This window comes from Anolis sagrei, chromosome X (assembly GCF_037176765.1).
Source record: "Anolis sagrei isolate rAnoSag1 chromosome X, rAnoSag1.mat, whole genome shotgun sequence".
Lineage (NCBI taxonomy): Eukaryota > Metazoa > Chordata > Lepidosauria > Squamata > Dactyloidae > Anolis > Anolis sagrei.
The window spans coordinates 61,423,442-61,447,863 of NC_090034.1; the positions used below are offsets into that span (position 1 = coordinate 61,423,442).

A 24,422-nucleotide genomic window follows, 5' to 3' on the forward strand; every position below is an offset into this window, starting at 1 on the left:
ACGGGGTGGGGCTGTCAAGGATAGACTCATGAGGAAGCGGGGGCGGAGCTTCCCAAATAAAGATTTGCATACGGGGCGGGGCTGTCAAGGATAGACTCATGAGGAAGCGGGGGCGGAGCTTGCCAAATAAAGATTTGCATACGGGGCGGGGCTGTCATGGATAGACTCATGAGGAAGCGGGGGCGGAGCTTCCCAAATAAAGATTTGCATACAGGGCGGGGCTGTCAAGGATAGACGCGGCTCCCCCCATAAGCAAAGGCGGGCGGAGCTTCCCAAATAAAGATTTGCATACGGGGCGGGGCTGAACGAATGAATAACACGGGGCGGGGCTGTCAAGGTTAGACTCATGAGGAAGCGGGGACGTAGCTTCGTCCTAGTCACGCCCCTTTATCTGCATACGTGGCGGGGCCGAGAAGGATAGACGTAGCGCCCCCTTATAAGGAAGCGCGGGCGGAGCTTCGCAAATAAAAATTTGCATATGGGACGGGGCCGAGAAGGAACGACGCAGTGCTCCCTTATAAGGAAGCGCGGGCGGAGCTTCGCCATGGCCCCGCCCCGTTATTTGCATATCCGTGAAGGATAGACGCGGCGCCCCTTATAAGGGATCGTGGGCGGAGTTTCGCTACGGCCCCGCCTCTTCATCTGCATATAGGGGGGACCAGGAAGTGTGATTGACACTTGGGCTCCTTTGGCAAAGAAGGAAGCAAGCTGGAGCGATGGCGCTGCTGCTGGAACACGAGTTCAAGGCTTTGCCTGCAGACAAGCAAATCGACACGCAGCCTTTCCTTGAAGCCGTGGCCCACTTGCCCCCCTTCTTTGGTAAGGATCGGGACTCCCATCATTCTTCCAAAACGCCCATGCAAGTCAATGGAGAAACTTCCACCCAGTTTGTACAGCTGAGCCTTCCTTCTCCCTCCTACTTACCTTCACCATACTACCTTTCCTAATGATGCCTTTTCCCAATGGCTTTGTGATGGGCTTTGTAGTTAGTTTTAACGAACTAAAGTTTTCAGGAGAGTCAAGAAAGCCTTGTTTCTATAGAATGATGGGTTTTGTAGTTGCTTCCAACTTTTTCAAAGTTTTCCAGGAGTGCAAATTAAGCTTTCTTCCAATTAGATGATGGGTTTTGTAGTTACCAGAGGCATTACTGATTATGTTTATAGGCTTTTTTCCCGTGAATGATGGGTTTTGTAGTTACTGTGTGGCTTTATATGCAAGTATATGTTTCCAGGAGTGCAAATTAAGCTTTCTTCCAATTAGATGGTGGGTTTTGTAGTTACCAGAGGCATTACTCAGGATGTTTATAGGCTTTTTTCCCGTGAATGATGGGTTTTGTAGTTACTGTGTGGCTTTATATGCAAGTATATGTTTCCAAGAGTGGAAATTAAGATTTCTTCCCATAGGTTTATGGGTTTTGTAGTTACATTCAATGCTTTTAAGTTTCGAGGAGAGTCAATAAAGCTTTTCTTCCCATAGGATAATGGGTTTTGTAATTATTGAACAGATATATAGTCACGTATAAATTTCCAGGAGATTAAGTTAAGCTTGTCTTCCCATAGGATGATGGGTTTTGTAGTTACCAAGGACATTTATAGAAATTTCTTCCTATGTATGATGGGTTTTGTAGTTTCATTCAACAAAGTTTTCAGGAGAGCCAATTAAGGTTTCTCCCTATGGATGAGAGGTCTTGTAGTTACTCGGGGCATTAATAACTTTTCTTCATGCAGGATGATTGTTTTTGTAGTTACTAAGGGCATTTCTAAGCTTTATTGTTGTGGACGGTGGGTTTTGTAGTTATGGAACAGATCTAGATTCATGTTTATGTTTCCAGAAGAGTCAGTTAAGCTTTCTTCCTTTAGGATGATGGGTTTTCTACTTATCAATAATATTTATAAACTTCCTATGGATGATGGGGTTTGTAGTTACCATATTCAGCTCTTGTGTTTGCAGGCGAGTAAATAAAGCATTTTTCCTATGGATGTTGGGGTTTGCAGTTACCATATTCAGCTCTTATGTTTGCAGGCAAGTACATCAAGCTTTTTTCCTCTGGATGATGGGGTTTGTAATTACTTACTAAGGGCATTTATAAGCTTTTCTTCATGGAGGATGATTGTTTTTGTAGTTTTAGAGACCATTTATAAACTTTTCTTCATGCAGGATTATGATGTTTGTCGTTACTAAGGGCATTTCTAAGTTGTCTTGTTATGGACTGTGGGTTTTGTAGTTATGGAACAGATCTAGATTCAAGTTTATGTTTCCAGAAGAGTCAGTTAAGCTTTCTTCCTATAGGATGATGGGTTTTCTACTTACCAATAATATTTATAAACTTCCTATGGATGATGGGGTTTGTAGTTACCATATTCAGCTCTTGTGTTTGCAGGCGAGTAAATAAAGCATTTTTCCTCTGGACGATGGAGTTTGTAGGTACCGTGTGGCTGTACATTCAAATATTTATTTATTTCCATAGGGTGATGGGCTTTGTAGTTACTAAGGGCATTTATAAGCTTTTCCTCCCATAGGATAATGGACTTTGTAGTCACTGTATGGCTTTATATGCAAGTTTCCATGAGTGTAAGTTAAGCTATCTTCCCATAGGGTGATGGGCTTTGTAATTACTAAGGGCATTTATAAGCTGTTCCTCCCATAGGATAATGGACTTTGTAGTCACTGTATGGCTTTATATGCAAGTTTCCATGAGTGTAAGTTAAGCTATCTTCCCATAGGGTGATGGGTCTGGTAGTTACTAAGGCCATTTACATTTGATTCCTCAGCTTTCTTCGGATAGGGTGATGGGTTTGGTAGTTACTAAGGCCATTTACATTCGATTCCTCAGCTTTCTTCAGATAGGGTGATGGGTTTGGTAGTTACTAAGGCCATTTACATTTGATTCCTCAGCTTTCTTCGGATAGGGTGATGGGTTTGGTAGTTACTAAGGCCATTTACATTTGATTCCTCAGCTTTCTTCGGATAGGGTGATGGGTTTGGTAGTTACTAAGGCCATTTACATTCGATTCCTCAGCTTTCTTCAGATAGGGTGATGGGTTTGGTAGTTAATAAGGCCATTTACATTCGATTCCTCAGCTTTCTTCAGATAGGTGGTGGGTTTGGTAGTTACTAGGGGCATTTAGATTAAAGCATATGTGTCATCCCATAGGATGATGGGTTTTGTAGTTCACTAAGGGCATTTATATTCAACTCTTTAAGTTTTCTTCCCATATGATGATGGGTTTTGTATTCACTTTATGGCTTTATATTCAAGCATGTTTCCACCAATAGGACAATGAGTTTTGTAGTTACGGATAATTTTACAAACTTTTCTTCCCATGGAATGATGTGTTTTGTAGTTATTGAGCAGATTTAGATGCAAGTTTATGTTTCCAGGAGAGTAAATTGCAGATTTACTCTCTTTCTTCACGCTCTTTCTTCCTATGGATGATGGACTTTGTAGTTTGCCCTGGCGATAATATGTAAACTAAGCCTTCTCCCTAAGGATGATGGGATGGGTAGTAGTCATAGAAGTGTATTTGTTAATAATACTGTTTTCCCTGCGCTTCTCTGTAACGCTGCCTTTCCGAAAGCCTTTTACGGGTGGGAATTTGGGGAGTTTTGAAATATCTATATATGGATGGGCCACACCCTGTATGAGAAGTTACTTTCGCCCAAGTTGCCTAATTCTAATTACCACCTAATTGCGTAAATTGCTTCATTTAATGCCTCACCTTCGTTGCGGAGGAGGATTTGCCCTCCGGAATCCGTAAGATTCGGTGAATTATCCACTTAATTACCCACGCTCTTTCGCCATCGAGGCCCCCGAGCCAATTAAGTAACGCTTTAATTAATTAAATAAATAAATACATTATTTAAATAAATTAAAATAAATAAAATATTATTATTATTTAGTTATGTTATTTTTTATTATTAATTTGTTGGATTATTTATTTATTTATTGGGTTTTTAAAATTATTTTATTATTTTGATTTTAGGATTTAATTATTAGAAAGCGTTTTGTGATTTATTTTATTTTGTTATGATTTGTCATTATTTATTTAATGAATTGGTTATTTTATTATTATTATTCTAGTATTTATTTTCATTTTATTTTTTATTTCAGTTATTGCTTTATGGTTTATTAACCGTTTATTACCCATGCTCTCGGTAATTATTTTACTTATTTCAGTTTATCAACCATAGATTTGCACTAGAGGACTAGAGAGAATGTTTCTATATTATTATTATTATTATTATTATTATTATTATTAATGGCTTCATTATTTATTGCATCGATTTGTTTTTTGTGCTTCGACCCCCTTCCTAGGTCCTCCAGCGCAGCTCTATGGTCAACTTTCAATGGAAGCACACCATAGAACCCACAATTCCTAGAAGGAAACCCTTTCCATTGGCATTTGTAGGTCCTCCGGTGCGATTCTATGGCCAATTCAAGAGAGAGATATGGAAATGGTCTCTCTAGGCATCTCTGGGTCCTCTAGCACGACTCTTGTGGAAGTTGACCATAGAGTTGTGCTGGTAGGACCTAGAGATGCCTAGAGAGGCTCCTAACTCTTGAAATCTTTCTAAAAAAAGGAAATCACCATTAATAATAGATTATTGTTTGTTGTCTTTGTAATTAATAGGGAAGGAAAGAAAGAAAGGCCATCAGGAGGGAGATCTCTATGGTTTCGTGGCGTCGGAAACTGACAAATTATTAATCCATCTGATTAACGAGAAACAAGATCACCAGTCATAATGAGAAACTGGGAGAAATGAAGTTGATTAGTGTTAATTATAAAGAGTCATAATTAGAAATATTATCTCTGTCATAACGAGAAATTGAATAGAAATGGAGAAGTTCACGCCAAGTTAATTTTTGTTAATTATAATTAGTTAATTTTTTGTCAAGTATAATTACTCAATTGTTGTCTATTATAATTAGTTAACTAGTGTTAGTTTTAATTAATTAATTAGCATTAATTATAATTGGTTTTAATGTATAATGTTTATACTTATAATTCACACTAACTCATTATAATCAACATTATTAAGTTAATTAAAATTAGTTCATTATTAATAGTTAATTAGTATTCATTAAAATTATTTAGTGTTAATTAGTATTAATTCTAATTAGTTAATCAGTGTTAATTATAATTCTAAGTAGTTAAATAGTGTTCATTATAATTAATTAACATTCATTATAATGAGTTAATTAGTGTTAATAGTGTTAATTCTAATTAGTAAATTAGTGTGTTCATTATAATGAATACATTGATCAATTATATCCTAGACAGGAAAACTGTGAAGAAATTTTGTGATTATTTTATGTATATTTCTGGGAATATTTCTGTGATTACTTTTATGATTATTTTTGTGAATATTTTTATGATTTTTTTTTGTAAATAATTCTGGGAAGATTTTTATGATTATTTTTGTAAATATTTTAATGAATATTTGTGAATATATTATGCATATTTCTGCAAATATTTCTCTGAATATTTACGCAAATATTCTTATGATTATTTTTTGAATATTTCTGTGAATATTTTTGTGAATATTTCTGGGAATATTTTAATGGCTATTTTATGCATATTTCTGCAAATATTTCTGGGGATATTTATGCGAACATTTTTATGAATATTTTAATGATTATTATTTTGTAAATATCTCTAGGAATATTTGCAAGATTGTTTTTTCGGAATTCTTCTGGGAATATTTTGTGTGAATATTTTGATGATTATTTTATGCATATTTTTGCAAATATTTTTGTAAATATTTTAATGAATATTTCTGGAAATGTTTTTTATGATTATTTTGTGCATATTTTTGCAAATATTTATCAGAATATTTTTATGCTTATTTTTTCTGTGACTATTTCTGGGAATCTTTTTGTGCCGGGCTCAGGTTCAAGCCTGTTGCTTTTTGCCCCAATATCTTCATTTAGAGAATTGTTGCAAGCAGCGAAACAAGAAGAACCAGTTATTATTGGAACGAGAAGAACCCCTGAGGCAATGGCTTATTTTGCAGAAAAATAAGAACAGAAAAGGCAAAAGACAACACTCAACCCCTCCTGATAGATGGCCAGCCAAATATAATAATAATAATAATAATAATATAGAGAAATATGATGCTAGTAATAATAATAATAATAATAAAATGTAATACAATATAATTAAAAAGAAATAATATAATATATAATACTATTAATATATAATATAACAATAATAATAGTGATAAGATAAAGAAATTTTATATTGTAATATAATATAATATAATTAATAATTTTATATATAAATTATATATATAAATTATTTATATAGTAATATAAATATGATGATGTTAATGATAATATACATTTAGGAAAGGGAACCTGAAAGATTAATAATAATAATAATGTGTAATTATAATAATTACAATTATTATTATATTATAGTTAGGAAGGGGAATATTAAATAATAATAATAATAATAATAATAATAATAATAATAATAAATGTCTGAAGGGCTGCAAAGAAGGATAGTCCAATGTCTTTCAATGGAAGTCCATAATAATCCAAACAGAGTGGGGAAAGGGGTCCGTAAAGGTCATCTAGTTTTTCCTTCTCTTAAGAAATAATCTATTTCTATCTATATATATAACTAGCTGTCCCCTGCCACACGTTGCTGTGGCCCACATGGGGGTTCTGTGTGAGAGGCTTGGCCCAATTCTATCATTGGTGGGGTTCAGAATGCTCTGTGATTGTAGGTGTACTATAAATCCCAGCAACTACAACTCCCAAATGTCAAGAATCTATTTTCCCCAAACTCCACATTTCGGCATATTGAGTATTCGTGTAGAGTTTGGTCCAGATCCATCATTGTTTGAGTCCACAGTGATTTCTGTATGTAGGTGAACTACAACTCCCCAACTCAAGGTCAATGCCCAACAAACCCAGTATTTTCTGTTGATCGTGGGAGTTCTGTGTGCCAAGTTTGGTTCAATTCCATCGTTGATGGAGTTCAGAATACTCTTTGATTGTAGGTGAACTATACATCCCAGCAACTGCAACTCCCAAATGACAAAATCACATTTTTTGAGTGATGGTCACTCCTTGTGCTGTGTGATGTTTTGTTGCCAAATTTGGTGTGATTTCGTTCATTGGTTCTTTTGTTTTTAAGGTACCCATTATGCACAGAGCATTTATATATATATATAGATAAAAGAGAGTGTTTGTATGTGTGTGTGTGTGGAGGAGTATGTGCCACCTTTCTGATTGGCTGCCACTGTGGTACTATTTGCATATGGTCTCTGATTGGCCAGCTTCAGCAGGAGCCCCTGGTGGCGAAGAGGGTTAATGAGAGAAGTGGGGACATGAGAGAAGGAAATTTGCATATGGTTCTGATTGGCCAGCCTCAACAGCAGCCCCTGGTGGCAAAGAGGGTTAATGAGAGAAGCGGGGACATGAGAGAAGCCTCCCACAAGGATGGTAAAACATCAAAACATCCTGGCGTCCCCTGGGCAACGTCCTTGCAGACGGCCAATTCTCTCACAGCAGAAACAACTTGCAGTTTTTCAAGTCGCTCCTGACACGACAAAAAAAACAAAACAAAAAAACATTCTAACATTCTCAAGTGGATGAGAAGAGAAAGGAAAGGGCCTGAGGGATTTTCAGTACCCTACTCACTCTACATCCTACTGCAGTTTGGAGGAGGATGGACCCAGGGTTGATGGGACTTGCAGTACCATCACTCACTTTCTGAGACTGCTGTGACCTTCATCCAATGAGTGATCTACACCAAACTTGTCACCTAGACCTCTCATGACCCACGTTACACCCTGGTGTGGTTTGGCTGGGGATGGACCATGGATTATGGGTCTTGCAGTACCTTTGCTCAATTCCTGAGACCACTGCAACCCTCATCCAATTACCAACAAAGACCAAACTTGGCACCCTGAGTCTCCATGACTCATGCTACATCCTGCTGCGGTTTGGAGGAGGATGCACCATGGGCGATGGGACTTGCAATACATGGTCCCTTCCTGAGACCATTACAACTGCCAACAATGATGGATCAGGATCACAATTCACACAGAGAGCCCGCATGACCCACTCTACATCCTGGTGCGGTTTGGAAGAATTTGACAATGGATTATGGGACTTGCAGTAATTTCACTCACTTCCTGAGACCACTGAGACCCTCGGCAATGGCTGATCAAACCCAAACTTGGCACACAGAGCCCCCATGACCCACTCTACATCCTGGTGCACTTTCGAGGAGGACATACCATGGATGATGGGACTTCAAGTACCTCCACTCCCTTCCCAAGACTGCTGCAACCCTAATCTAATGACCAATCAAGACCAAACTTGGCACACAGAGCCCCCATGACCCACTCTACATCCCGGTGCTGTTTGAAGGAGGATGGACGATGGATCATGGGATTTGCAGTACTTTCACTCACTTCCTGAAACCACAGTGACACTCATCCAAAAACCAATAAAGACCAAACTTGGCACAGAGAGCCCCCACAGCCAACTCAATATTCTGGTGAGGTTTGGGGGAGAGCAGACTATGGATGATGGGACTTCAAGTACCTCCACTCACTTCTCAAGACTTCTGCAACACTTATCTAATGACCAATCAAGACCAAACTTGGCACACAGAACCTCCATGACCCACTCTCCATCCTGAAGCAGTTTGGAGGGGGATGGACCACAGATAATGGGACTCACAGTTCCTTCACTAACTTCCTGAGACCGCTGCGAGTCATATAAATAACTGATAAAGACCAACCTTAATACACAAATCCTTTCTCAGATAACCCGGGCAGCGCCGGGTCCCCAAGCCAGTATATTATAATAATAACAATAATAATAATAATAATAACTAATAAAATGTAATATATTGGGGAAGGCTCCTCTAAAGGCCATCAAGTCTATTCTCTGAAAAATATTATATAATAATAATATAATTTAATATAATAATTATTAAAATATATTGGGAAAGGGGCCCCTAAGGGCCATCTAGTCTATTGTCCTCTGAAGAAATATATAATAATAATAATAATAATAATAATAATACTGACTGAAGGGCCTCCAAAGAAATATAATATAATATAATAGATACTTTAATATAATAATAATAATAATAATGTAATCTATTAGGAAAGGGACCCCTAAAGACTATCTAGTCTATTCTTCTCTAAAGTAATAATAATAATAATAATCTATATAATTTAATATAATAATAATTTAATCTATTGGGAAAGGGGCCCCTAAAGGCCATCTAGTCTATTCTTCTCTAAAGTAATAATATAGTAATATAATAATAATAATAATAATAATAACAATAATTTAATCTGTTGGGAAAGGGGCCCCTAAAGTACATGTAATCTATTCTCCTCTAAAGTAATAATATAGTAATATAATATTATAATTTAAAAGTATTATTATTTAATGTAATGTATTGGAAAAGGTTCCCCTAAAGGCCATGTAGACGAGCCTCATTCCTCAGTAAAAGGCCATTAAGGAAAAGTAACTTTTCCAAGTAACTTCTCCAATCTTCCTCCAAATGTTACCATTCATTGCGATTAAAACAATCAGTCGCCTTGTCTTCTTTAAACAATGGCAGCCATTATAATGCAATTGCAGACAGAAAGAAACAATTTATTATTATTATTATTATTATTTACAGTATTTATATTCCACCCGTCTCACCCAGGGTGGATCACAGAACATACACCTGCAGCAAACATTCAATGCCGTACTGAAAAGGCAGACAATTGTACATAGATAGAGGTAGATATAGGCTTGTCCTATCTTTGGCATCTTGGAGGCTTGTGCTCTGTTCCGGCTACGGAAAGATTTCATAGAATCATAGAATCAAAGAGTTGGAAGAATCATGGGCCATCCAGTCCAACCCCCTGCCAAGAAGCAGGAATATTGCATTCAAATCACCCCTGACAGATGGCCATCCAGCCTCTGTTTAAAAGCCTCCAAAGAAGGAGCCTCCACCACACTCCGGGGCAGAGAGTTCCACTGCTGAATGGCTCTCACAGTCAGGAAGTTCTTCCTCGTGTTCAGATGGAATCTCCTCTCTTGTAGTTTGAAGCCATTGTTCCATTGCATCCTAGTCTCCAGGGAAGCAGAAAACAAGCTTGCTCCCTCCTCCCTGTGGCTTCCTCTCACATGGCTATCATATCTCCTCTCAGCCTTCTCTTCTTCAGGCTAAACATGCCCAGCTCCTTAAGTCGCTCCTCATAGGGCTTGTTCTCCAGACCCTTTATCATTTTAGTCGCCCTCCTCTGGACACATTCTAGCTTGTCAATATCTTTCTTGAATTGTAGTGCCCAGAAATGGACACAATGTAGTGCCCAGAAATGGACACTATTCCAAAAGTGGAATAGAGGGGTAGCATTACTTCCCTAGTTCTAGACACTATGCTCCTATTGATGCAGGCCAAAATCCCATTGGCTTTTTTTGCCGCCACATCACATTGTTGGCTCATGTTTAACTTGTTGTCCACGAGGACTCCAAGATCTTTTTCACGCGTACTGCTCTCGAGCCAGGCATCATTGTCCCCCATTCTGTATCTTTGCATTTCGTTTTTTCTGCCTAAGTGGAGTATCTTGCATTTGCCACTGTTGATCTTCATTTTGTTAGTTTTGGCCAATCATCTCTCTAATCTGTCAAGATTGTTTCGAATCCTGCTCCTGTCCTCTGGAGTATTGGCTATCCCTCCCAATTTGGTGTTGTCTGCAAACTTGATGATCCTGCCTTCTAACCCTTCATCTAAGTCATTAATAAAGATGTTGAACAGGACCGGGCCCAGGACGGAACCCTGCTTGTGGCACTCCACTTGTCACTTCTTTCCAAGATGAAGAGGAAGCATTGGGGAGAATCACCCTCTGGGTTCGTCCATTTAACCAATTAAAGATCCACCTCACCGTAGTTTTGCCTAGCCCACATTGGACTAGTTTCCTTGCCAAAAGGTCGTGGGGGACCTTGTCGAAGGCCTTACTGAAATCCAGGTACGCTACATCCACGGCATTCCCCGCATCTACCCAGCTTGTAACTCTATCGAAAAAAGAGATCAGATTAGTCTGGCATGACTTGTTTTTGATAAATCCATGTTGACTATTAGCGATGACCGCATTTGTTTCTAAGTGTTTGCAGACCACTTCCTTGACAATCTCTTCCAGAATCTTGCCTGGTATTGACGGTAGTTGTTTGGGTCATCCTTTTTTCCCTTCTTGAAGATTGGGACCACATTGGCCCTCCTCCAATCTGCTGGAACTTCTCCCGTTCTCCAAGAACTCCCAAAGATGGTTCCGAGATGACTTCTGCTAGTTCCTTCAATACTCTGGGGTGTCGTTGATCTGGCCCTGGGGACTTGAACTCATTTAGAGCGGCCAGGTATTCCTGGACGACTTGTTTCCCAATTTGGGGTTAGATGTCCTCCAATCCATCATCCACTCCATCTTGCTGAGGCTGAAGATGACTTTCTTTTTGTGAGAAGACCGAGGCAAAGAAGGCATTAAGTAGTTCTGCCTTTTCCCTATCCCCTGTCAGCACTGCCCCATCTTCTCCTCGAAGAGGCCATTTGTTTGTAAACTTCCTCCTTGATCAAATCGCTGGCATTTTTCTGGCATTTCCGTATGGGTACCTTAATACGTAATAATACCTAATATGTATGTGTGTGTGTATATGTGTGTATGCATGTGGAACTCTCTGCCCCGGAGTGTAGTGGAGGATCCTTCTTTGGAAGCTTTTAAACAGAGGCTGGATGGCCATCTGTCAGGGGTGCATCCTGAGCTCTGAGGATTACCTGGGAAGGAATCCCACTGGAGCATTGCAGCGCACCCAAATAGCTGGGAGTCACCCTGGACCGTGCTCTTACTTACAAGAAGCACTGCCTGAATATCAAGCAAAAGGTGGGCACTAGAAACAATATCATATGAAAGCTGATTGGCACAACCTGGGGATCACAACCAGACACAGTGAAGACATCTGCCCTTGCGCTATGCTACGCTGCTGCTGAGTATGCATGCCCAGTGTGGAACACATCTCACCACACTAAAACAGTGGATGTAGCTCTTAATGAGACATGCCACATTATCACGGAGTGTCTGCACCCTACACCACTGGAGAAATTACACTGCTTAGCCGGTATTGCACCACCTGACATCTGCTGGGAAGTAGCAGCCAATAGTGAAAGGACCAAGGCAGAGACATCTCCAGCTCATCCCCTGTTCGGATATCAGCCAGCATGTCAACGACTTAAATCTAGAAATAGTTTTCTAAGATTTACAGAGACACTCGCTGGAACACCTCAGCAAGCAAGAGTCCAAAAGTGGCAGGCTCGAACCCGGAACCTCAACCAATGGCTGATACCAAATGAGAGACTCCCCCCTGGGCACACAGAAGACTGGGCGACTTGGAAGGCGCTGAACAGACTGCGCTCTGGCACCACGAGATGCGGAGCCAACCTTCAGAAATGGGGCTACAAAGTGGAATCCTCGACATGCGAATGTGGACAGGAGCAAACCACTGACCACCTGCTGCAATGCAACCTGAGCCCTGCCACATGCACCATGGAGGACTTCCTTGCGGCAACACCAGAAGCACTCCAAGTGGCCAGATACTGGTCAAAGGACATCTAATCAACTACCAAAGTCACAAATTTTGTATTCTGTATTTTGTATGTTTGTATTTTGTCTGTTTGTTTGCTTTTTTCTGTTAGAAATGTAATATAATTGACTTATTTGCTGATGACTCAATAAATAAATAAATAAGTAAATAAGGGGTGCTTTCGCTTCTACCAATCTCACAAGCTCGTCTTGTGGGCACAAGGGAGAGAGCCTTCTCTTCTGTGGCCCCCAACTTTGGAACTATTTACATGGGGAGATCAGGAAAGCCCCTTCACTGGAAACATTTAAAAAGAACCTCAAAACCTGGCTTTTCCGCTGCGCCTTTGGCGAGTAGATGCTCAGTATGACATTTTTGGCTGAGTTCGTGCCCTCCACTGCAACCCCCACAAATGACAGACCTGGACCAAACTTGGAACACAACCCTCCCCCCCCCCCCCATGACCCACTCATGTCATGTTGAAGTTTGAGGGAGGTTGGACAATGGATTATGGGACTTGCAGTACCTTCACTCACTTCCTGAGACCACTGAAACCCACACCAATGACGGACCAGGACCAAACTTTGCATATTGAACCCCATGACCCTCTTTACATCCTGGTGTGGCTTCGGGGAGGGTGGACCATGGATGATGGGTTCTGCAATACCTTCACCCAATTCAGCTCCAATTTCAACAGACCACTGAGACCCGCACAAATGATGGATCTGGACCAAATAATAATAATAATAAATTTTTATTTATAGTCCCCGGAGGGATATTATCAAACTTCCCAAAACAAACAACGATTGACCTTGGTATATGGGAGTTGTAGTTCACACTTCTTCAGAAAGCACTGAACCCAGACAACAAATAACCCAGCCATCAAATGCCCTTTTCAAATAATCCGAGCTAGTATACTATATAAAGCATAATAATATTATAATAATACTATAAAATAACATTTATGTTATAACATTATTATATTTTTACTTCACCCCAGAATTATTCTCTTGCCTTTTATAGATTGCTTGGGAACACCAATTGTCTATGCGCCAGTCAAAGCAGATTTATCTGGAAATATTAAGGTAATAAAATAAAGAAGTATTATTGTTGTTGTTGTTATCATCATCGCCACCTAGTGGTCAATGCAAGCAATGGGATCTTATTTCAAATTATTATAATATTATTATTTTACTGACACAAAAACACAGTATGTCACAGCAAATGAGATATATATGTTGGAGTTATTATTATATTACATTATTATTATCACCACCTAGTGGTAGTTGCAAACAATGGGGTCCTATTTTGAATTATTATTATTATTGTATTACATTATATTATTATACAGGGTTAGTCAAAATGAATAGGCCAATAAGAAAATTAATTGTAGCCGAATTGGCCTATTCATTTTGACTAACCCTGTATTATTAGTATTATTGTTATTATTATTCATGTCACCACCTAATGGTCAATGCAAAATTATTATTATTATTATTATTATTATTATTATTATTATATGGCATTATATATTATATATTATAATTTATTATTATCATTATTATCATTATCATTATTATTCCTATCGCCACCTAGTGGTTGTTGCAAGCAATGGGATTCCATTTTGAATTATTATTATTAAATTACATTATATTATTTATATCCCCACCTAATGGTTGTCACAAGCAATGGGACCCTATTTTGAATGATAACTATTATTATTATTATTATCATCATCATCATCACCTAGTGGTCAATGCAAGCAATTTCGAATTATTGCATTATATATTACTGTTAATAATAATAATAATAATAATAATAATAATAATATCGCTACCTTGTCGTCAATGCAAGCAATCAAATATTAATTGCATTGTATATTATATATTATTATTACTATTCTTATTTTAGTATTATTTAAAATAATATTGCATTATATATTATTTTTATTGCCACCTATATATTATTATATTATTATTATTAAATATTATTATGCATGTCTCCACCTAATGGTTGGTGTATGCAATGACACCCTATTGTGAATCAAAATGCACTTTATTATTGATTTAGGATTGATTGATTTGCACGCCCTATTCCTTCCGAAAATTTCCATCCCAGTTATATCCTTGTCCATGCCCAGCATTATTTTTTAACTATTTTTTTAAATTTTAATTTTACATTTGGCCCAGCTATAGGTTTTAAATGCTTGTTGTGTTACTGTACTGCTTATATTTTATTTTTGTTTATGAGATGTATTTTAACTGATTTGTATTGTTTGTTTGCTATTGTTTTATTATTGATGTGTTGTGAGCTCGACCTCATGTAAGCCGCACCGAGTCCCTTGGGGAGATGGTAGCGGGGTATAAATAAAGTTTATTATTATTATTATTACAATATTATTATATTATTATATTATTATATCATCTGACGACTCGACCCTCCTCTGACCTGCGTGCTATCCCTAGGCACACCGATGACAGGTCTCCAAATATCTCCCCTCCTACTCTGGGGTTGGTGAATGCTAGGTCAGTGCGGAATAAGATCAACACTATCAGGGATTTTATCTATGAATGTGGAGCTGACTTAGCATGCATTACGGAAACCTGGTTGCAGGAGGGCGATGAGGTCCTCCTTCAGGAATTATCATCTCCAGATTTTGTTATCACTCATCAGATGCGGACTGAGAGACAGGGGGTGGGGTGGAGTGGCAATGCTCGCACGTGATAATTTATCTCTTAGGGCGGCTCCCCCTCCGAACATCTCTGGGATTGAAAGTGTTGGCCTTGTGTGGGATTCACAGGAGAGTATAGCCTTTCTACTGGTGTACCGTGCGCCTACCGTGCCAGTGGACAGCCTATCACAACTGCTGGAGGTTGTGTCGGAGTGGGCCTTGAGGTTCCCAGGCTCATCGTCTTAGGGGATTTCAATGTTCACGCTGATGCAGGCTCCTTTTCTTCAGCAGCTGAAGACCTAATGTCGACCATGGCAACATTAGGACTCTCACTTTATAATGCTGGGCCTACACATCAAGCAGGACACACACTAGATCTGATCTTCGGAGATGGAATCCAAGTGACCCTAACCTCCGTTCTGGAGGTTCCATGGTCAGACCATTGTGCTCTAAGAATCCGTATTGAGCATAGAATCATAGAATCATAGAATAGAATCATAGAATCAAAGAGTTGGAAGAGACCTCATGGGCCATCCAGTCCAACCCCCTGCCAAGAAGCAGGAATATTGCATTCAAATCACCCTGACAGATGGCCATCCAGCCTCTGCTTAAAAGCTTCCAAAGAAGGAGCCTCCACCACACTCCGGGGCAGAGAGTTCCACTGCTGAACGGCTCTCACAGTCAGGAAGTTCTTCCTAATGTTCAGATGGAATCTCTCTTGTAGTTTGAAGCCATTGTTCCGCGTCCTAGTCTCCAAGGAAGCAGAAAACAAGCTTGCTCCCTCCTCCCTGTGGCTTCCTCTCACATGGCTATCATATCTCCTCTCAGCCTTCTCTTCTTCAGGCTAAACATGCCCAGTTCCCTAAGCCGCTCCTCATAGGGCTTGTTCTCCAGACCCTTGATCATTTTAGTCGCCCTCCTCTGGACACATTCCAGCTTGTCAATATCTCTCTTGAATTGCGGTGCCCAGAATTGGACACAATATTCCAGATGTGGTCTAACCAAAGCAGAATAGAGGGGTAGCATGACTTCCTTAGATCTAGACACTATGCTCCTATTGATGCAGGCCAAAATCCCATTGGCTTTTTTTGCCTCCACATCACATTGTTGGCTCATGTTTAACTTGTTGTCCACGAGGACTCCAAGATCTTTTTCACACGTACTGCTCTCGAGCCAGGCATTGTCCCCCATTCTGTATCTTTGCATTTCATTTTTTCTGCCAAAGTGGAGTATCTTGCATTTGTCACTGTTGAACTTCATTTTGTTAGTTTTGGCCCATCTCTCTAATCTGTCAAGATCGTTTTGAATTCTGCTCCTGTCCTCTGGACTATTGGCTATCCCTCCCAATTTGGTGTCGTCTGCAAACTTGATGATCCTGCCTTCTAGCCCTTCATCTAAGTCATTAATAAAGATGTTGAACAGGACCGGGCCCAGGACGGAACCCTGCTTGTTGCACTCCGCTCGTCACTTCTTTCCAGGATGAAGAGGAAGCATTAGTGAGCACTCTCTGTGTTCGTCCACTTAACCAATTACAGATCCACCTCACCGTAGTTTTGCCTAGCCCACATTGGACTAGTTTCCTTGCCAGAAGGTCATGGGGGACCTTGTCAAAGGCCTTACTGAAATCCAGGTACGCTACATCCACGGCATTCCCCGCATCTACCCAGCTTGTAGCTCTATCGAAGAAAGAGATCAGATTAGTCTGGCATGACTTGTTTTTGATAAATCCATGTTGACTATACCACCTCCCCCGGTTTGGGCGCCGAACCTATTTAGGTTTGCTCGAAGAGACTTATGGAACCGGACAGGTTCCTGAATGCTCTGAAGGCTATGGAACCTGTCAGCGACTCACTGGAGGTGCAAGTGGATATATGGAACACCAAATTGTCCAATGCTCTCGATGGGATCGCCCCTAGACACCCTCTCCGACCCCGCAGAAATCAGTCTCCTTGGTTTACCGAGGAACTCCACATGATGAAACGGGAGAAGAGACGGCTAGAGGTCGTGTGGCGGGAACTCCGTGACGAGGAATCGAGATCAGCTTGTAAGAGTTTCAGAAAGTCTTATGCATCACTGAGGCCAAAAAATCCCATTATGCTTCCTTGATAGCGTCTGTGAGCTCACACCCAGCACAATTATTTAAGATTATTAGATCTCTGACAACAATCCTTTCCATCCCAAACAATAATGATCTAGCACCTTCTGCTGAGGTTTCTCAGAGCTATTTTGCAGATAAGATCTTGCTTCTCCGCCGGGATCTCCCTGCCACGATTGATACAGTAAGTGAACTTGAGACTCCGTGGCCACTCGCTGGGCCCATCCTCGACCGGTTCACCCCGCTGGATGCAGAGGCTGTCGATAGGATCATGACTGCAACTAGGCCGACCACCTGCTCCCTCAATCCGTGTCCCTCCTGGCTAGTAAAATCTTGCCTGGAGGGATTACGTGAAACTCTGTTGAATATAATAAATAGTTCCCTTGAGCAAGGAGTTTTTCCAGAGGGTTTAAAAGAGGCGATGGTATCTCCGCTGCTGAAGAAACCACACTTAGATCGTTCGGTTCCCTCTAGCTACCGCCCAGTCTCGAACCTTCCGTTTCTGGGCAAGGTGGTTGAGAGGGCAGCAGCGGAACAGTTGCAGCAGTTCCTAAATGACACAGCTGGACTCGATCCCTTCCAGTCCGGCTTCCGTAGGGGGCACGGGACAGAGACTGTGCTACTTGCCATCACAGATTAGCTTCTATATTATTATTATTAAATATTATTCCTATTGTCAACTAGTGGTTAATGCAAGCAATGAAACCCTGGATTATTATTATGTTACATTACATTATTATTGTTATTCTTTATTTTCCAGAAAATCCGTGCTGTGTACGAATCCAACCCGGCCAAGTTCAAGACGCTGCAGAACATTCTAGAAGTCGAGAAGGAGATGTACGGCCCCGCCTGGCCCAAAGTGGGCGGGACCTTGGCCCTCATGTGGCTGAAAAGGTCTGTCCTCCTAAGCAACTATTATATTATTATACTGATTATAGATATTATGTTATTATTCTTATATTATATAATTGACTATAATATATTATGATATATTGTGATAATGCGGCATGTCTCATTAAGAGCCACATCCACTGTTTTAGTGTGGTGAGATGTGTTCCACACTGGGCATGCGTACTCAGCAGCAGCGTAGCATAGCGCAAGGGCGGATGTCTTCACTGTATCTGGTTGTGATCCCAGGTTGTGCCAGTAAGCTTTTGTATGATATTGTTTCTAGCACCCACTTTTTGCTTGATGTTCAGGCAGTGCTTCTTGTAGGTCAGAGCACGGTCCAGAGTGACTCCCAGATATTTGGGTGCGCTGCAATGCTCCAGTGGGATTCCTTCCCAGGTAATCCTCAGAGCTCGGGATGCTTGTCTGTTCTTGAGATGAAAGGCACATGTCTGTGTTTTAGATGGGTTGGTGATCAGCTGGTTTTCCCTGTAATAGGCAATAAGAGCACCTAGAGCTTCAGAGAGCTTCTGTTCTACCGTCTCAAAGCTCCCTGTTTGAGCGGTAATGGCACGATCATCAGCATAGATGAAGCTCTCTGTCCCTTGTGGCAGTGGCTGGTCATTTGTGTAGATGTTGAACATGGATGGAGCGAGCACGCTCCCCTGAGGCAGGCCGTTCTTCTGTTTCCGCCATCTGCTTCTCTGGCCCTGGAACTCAACAAAAAAGCTCCTGTTTTGTAGCAGGTTTCCTATGAGGCGGGTGAGGTGGTAGTCCTTTGTGATATTATACATTTTTCTCAGAAGGAGGCAGTGGTTGACAGTATCATAGGCTGCTGACAAGTCTATGAAGACAGCTCCTGTGATCTGCTGCCTTTCAAAGCCATCTTCTATGTGCTGAGTCAAGTTCAGCACTTGCGATGTGCAGCTTTATATTTATATATTTTTATATTTTTACTAGCGGTGCCCTGCCACGCGTTGCAATTTCTTTCTTCTTGTGGGTAAACAGTACTTTTTGCTGTGTCTTTGTCAGTGTTGATGTGGAGATTGTCTGGTTTGCCTACTCTGGAACATGCAACATATTATTGTCCTTCTTTAGGGGTGCCTTTCAAATCTATGATACTATATCTGTGTGTCTGTGAATCATATCTATCTCTCTATCTATCTCTAGCTATCTATGGCTGGATGGCTCTTTGGCAGGAGGACTTTGACTACGTTTTCTTGCCCTGATGAAGGGAGTAGGATTGGATGGCCTTAAATTTCTGATGGTCATAGGGGTTCTGTGTGGGAAGTTTGCCCCAATTCTGTTGTTCGTGGGGTTCAGAATGCTCTTTGATTGTGGGTGAACTATAAATCCCAGCAGCTACAACTCCCAAATGACAAAATCCTATTTTTTTGAGTGATGGTCATGCCTTGTGTTGTGAGACGTTTTGGTGCCAAATTTGGTGTGATTTCGTGCATTGGTTCTTTTGTTTTTAAGGTACTCCTTATGCACAGAGCATTTATATATAGATAGATGCATGTATGCATATGTATGGGTGGATGGCTCTTTGTCAGGAGGAGTGTGATTGCGTTATCTTGCCCTGGTGAAGGGAGTTGTAGTGGATGGGCTAGTGTTTTTTGTGTTGGTCATGAGGGTTCTGTGTGGGAAGTTTGCCCCCATTCTGTCGTTTGTAGGGTTCAGAATGCTCTTTGATTGTAGGTGAACAGTGAATTCCAGGGACTACAATTCCCAAATGTTAAGGTGTATTTTCCCCAAACTACATCTGTGTTCATATTCGTGCCAAGTGTGGTCCAGATCCATCATTGCTGGAGTCCACAGTGCTCTCTGGATGTAGGTGTACTACAATTCCGAAACGAAAGGTCAATGCCCACCAAACCCTTCCAGTATTATCTGTTGGTCATGGGAGATTAGTGTGCCAAGTGTGGTTGAAATCCGTAAATCCCAGAAATGAGGAGTACATTGTTATAAAAGTGAAAAAGCAGCGGGCAGGAGAAGCAGTTGGGAGAGTCCCACCTCCCACCGGGCAGGTTTGGAGGCCGCCGAGGGCAAGAGGGGCGTCGGGCCGTGGTAGAAATCGAGGCCCCGGCTTAGGAGAAGACGGCGAGCCTCCCGTCTCGTGTTGTTTTTGTTGCTCTCGGAGGGCCCCCGCAGCTTCCATGCCCTCCCTGACCGTTAGTGCTTACATCGGCCTGGTGGGCTTTCTCAGGCTGGGCTCGTAATCTCTCGTGGTCTTTTTCCGTCTGTGTATCTGAGGCAGCGGCAGGAGCGATGGGGTAGAGGGAGGCACACAGGCGGCAGTGCACATGCGGAGGGCGACTTGGGCGCGGGGGAAGCTGGGAAATGCAGTTCTTCCTCCCGTATTCCTCCGTGTTTTTCGGGTATTGTGCGTTTGTTTTGTTGCGTATTGGTGTTTTGAGGGTTGTTGGTCATACCTTGGGGGAAGAGGTATTAGCAGGCCAAATTTGGTGAGATTTCGTCCGGTGGTTTCTCCGTTTTTGACCGCCAAAGGATGCCCTTAAGCTTTTTATATATATAGATTTACATATTACATATTATTGAATATAATATATTATTATATTATTATATATTATTTTATGTTATATTGTATTGAATATATAATATAATAATTCTACCATGCTGCAGGAAGTCCCACCTCCTTTTCCAGCCTTTTTATCAATGGTTTCCTCTGGTGTTGATTCCTTCATTGCAGGGGCTTGAAGTTCATCCAGGTTTTGCTGCAAAGCCTTTGCGATGGCGAACGAGATGAAGAGCATCCCAACCATATCCGGGTCAACGCCACCAAAGCCTATGAGATCGCTTTGAGGAAATACCACGGCTGGGTCCTGCAGAAGCTATTCCTGGTGGGTCTGTTGCCGGGCGGAAGAAGCGCCCCCGGAGACAGGAAATATTAGGAGCAAATATTAGAATGAAATATTGGAAGAAAATAAATAAAATATTAGGAGAAAATATTAGAAGGAAATAACACAAGGAAATATTAGGAGAAAATATTGGAAATAAATAGAACAGTAGAAGAAAAAAAACATTTAAAGAAAATAAAAAAAATAATATTAGAAGAAAATGTTAAAATATTAAAGTAAAATATTAGAAAAATTAAAATAATATCTATTTATTTATTTAGAACTTTTATATCCCGTTCTTCTCTACCTCCAACGACTAACAGCAAAAATTCAATGCTAAACAATAAATAATGCCACCAAAGCCTATGAGATCACTTTGAGGAAATACCACGGCTGGGTCCTGCAGAAGCTATTCCTGGTGGGTCTGTTGCCGGGCGGAAGAAGCGCCCCCGGAGACAGGAAATATTAGGAGTATATATTAGAAGGAAATATTGGAAGAAAATAAATAAAATATTAGGAGAAAATATTAGAAGGAAATAACAGAAGGAAATATTAGGAGAAAATATTGGAAATAAATAGAATAGTAGAAGAAAAAAAGAAAACATTTAAAGAAAATAAAAAATAATATTCGAAGAAAATGTTAAAATATTAAAGTAAAATATTAGAAAAAATAAAATAATATCTATCTATTTATTTAGAACTTTTATATTCTGTTCTTCTCTACCTCCAACGACTAACAACAAAAATTCAATGCTAAACAATAAATAACATTTTAAAACAACAAATATAAAACAATAGCTTAAATATATATATATAAGTTAAAATACATATAAAACCATTTGCCAAGTTAAAAACATCGTCCAACTCAGTCCACATACTGTGGTCCAATAACTTTTAGTCTTTACCAGAAAATATGAGAAGAAAATTAAAAAAATATTAGAAGGAAATAATGGAAAGAAATATTGGAAGAAAATATTAGAAAAATAATAGAAAATATTATAAGCTCTTCCTGGTCAGGCTCTGCCTGTCGCTGGGCAGAAAAAAGGGCTCTGGAGACAGGAAATATTAGGAAGAAAAATTGGAAGGCAATCTTGGAAGAAAATAATAGAAATAAATAAGTAAAATATTAGAAAATTTACAATAAAATATTAGGAGAAAATAATATATTGGAAGAAAATATTAGAAGGAAATAATAGGAGATATTGGAAGAAAATAATGGAAGGAAATATTACAAGAAAATATTAAAATAAAATAGAATAGTACAAGAAAATATTAAATATTGGAAGGAAGTGTTAGAATAAAATATTGGAAGGAAATTTTGGAAGAAAATAAAATAAAATATTAGGAGAAATTATAAGAAAAAAATAAAATATTAAAATAAAATATTCTAAGAAAAGAAAATATGCTCTCGGTCCCGCCACTTTCGCAATTGCGTGTGGTGGGAACGAGAGACAGGGCCTTTTCCGTGGTGGCCCCTTGGCTATGAAACTCTCTCCAGAATGAGATCAGATCTGCCCCCTCCCTCCTGAACTTCAGGAAGTTAGTAATTGCTATGGAACAAAGCATTCCCAGAATAATGGCTGAGATCAGCAATAGACTAAAGTTACTGACCACATATGCGGACTGAGTTGGACATGATTTTATCTTGGCGAACTGGCTTATAGGTATTTTATGCTATATGTATATGTGTTGTATGATGTTTTAGACTGTATTGTTAGCATTGAATCCTTGCTGCTAGCCGGTCTGAGTCCCTCCATGGAGGTAGAGAAGATCGGGATACAAAAGTTTTAAATAATAAATAAATAAAATATTGGAAGGAAATAATAGAAGGATAATATTAGAAGGAAATATTGGGGAAAAAATGATGGAATTGACCCAATGATGGAATTGAACCAAATATGGCACACAGAACTCCCACGGCAAACAGAAAATATATATCAGTGATTGGTTGGGGGGGGGGGGGGTCGCCAAAATACTATTTGCTTACCATTGAAAATCACCTAGGGCCGCCTCTGGCTACAACTCCTAAACTCAAGGTCAATGCCCACCAAACCCTTCCAGCATTTTCTGTTGGGTCGTGGGAGTTCCGTGTGCCAAGTTTGGTTCAATTTCATCATTGGTGGAGTTCAGCATGCCCTTTGATGGTAGTTGAACTATAAATCCCAGCAACTACAACTCCCAAATGACAAAATCAACCCCCCGCAAACCCCACCAGTGTTCAAATTTGGGTGTATCGGGTACTTGTGCCAAATTTGGCCCAGTGAATAGAAATACAGAAATATTTACATGATGATTCTTAACAAGATAGGAGATTCCATCTGAACATGAGGAAAAACTTCCTGACTGTGAGAGCCGTTCAGCAGTGGAACTCTCTGCTCCGGAGCGTGGTGGAGGCTCCTTCTTTGGAAGCTTTTAAACAGAGGCTGGATGACCATCTGTCAGGGGTGCTTTGAATGCAATATTCCTGCTTCTTGGCAGGGGGTTGGACTGTATGGCCCAAGAGGTCTCTTCCAACTCTTTGATTCTATGATTCTAGGTGCAAAATTCCAGTTGTGAAGTAGCAACAAAAATAATGTTATGGTTGGGGGTCACTATATGAAGGGGTTGCAGCATTAGTGGGGTTGAGAAACACTGTGATAATGGAAGAAAATATTGGAAAGAAATATTAAATATTGGAAGAAAATAATAGAATAGAATAATAGGATAATTTATTGTAATATTTGTATTTTTTCTATATTTTTCTATATTATTTTTATTATTATTTTCCCGCTGCTGCACCCAGGGCTCGGTCTATGCACTTCCTTACAAGTCGGACTTATTGAAAGCCTTGGAAAAAGGCAAGGAAGTGAAAGAAGAGGAAACGCTAGAGAAGATTCACCAGTTCCTCTCGAAAGCAACTCCCATCCTGGATGCCATTTATGACATGTACACCAAGATGAACGCTGAGCTCAACTATAAAGCTTGAAAAACAAATATTATAATATTATATAATGACATAATATATTTTAGATAATATATTATATATTATATAATGTTATATTATATATTTCAGATAATATATTCTTTTTCTACCTCTGATCTTCTAGGAATTTATTATATTATTATTAATGTTATATTTAATATAGTAATATTTAATATAATACATTAATAATAATATTAATATATAGATAATATATTATTAATATTTTAAATATTTTCTTCTTCTTTTTCTACCTCTGATCTTCTAGGGCTTTATTATATTATTGCAATGGTGTTCTATTATTATTACTACATTACATTTATTATTATTATTGTTATTATTATTGAATAATT

At 39.6% G+C, this 24,422-nt stretch overlaps 1 protein-coding gene across 1 annotated transcript; it reads left to right on the forward strand.

The window, feature by feature from the left end:
- The first annotated feature begins 655 nt into the window (after positions 1 to 655).
- Positions 656 to 24,217, forward strand: GLTP (glycolipid transfer protein). The gene is made up of 5 exons (XM_060784762.2): positions 656 to 819; positions 13,619 to 13,680; positions 18,122 to 18,255; positions 20,963 to 21,113; positions 23,893 to 24,217. The coding sequence occupies exons 1-5, from the start codon at positions 717 to 719 to the stop codon at positions 24,073 to 24,075; spliced, it is 633 nt and encodes a 210-aa protein (XP_060640745.2). The 5' UTR covers positions 656 to 716; the 3' UTR covers positions 24,076 to 24,217.
- Positions 24,218 to 24,422: the final 205 nt, after the last annotated feature.

Coding starts and splice junctions, on each gene's coding strand:
- GLTP (XM_060784762.2), top strand. CDS start 717: ATGGCGCTGCTGCTGGAACACGAGTTCAAGGCTTTGCCTGCAGACAAG. Junction 13,681..18,121: donor ATTTATCTGGAAATATTAAG/GTAATAAAATAA, acceptor TTTATTTTCCAG/AAAATCCGTGCTGTGTACGA. Junction 18,256..20,962: donor GCCCTCATGTGGCTGAAAAG/GTCTGTCCTCCT, acceptor CCTTCATTGCAG/GGGCTTGAAGTTCATCCAGG.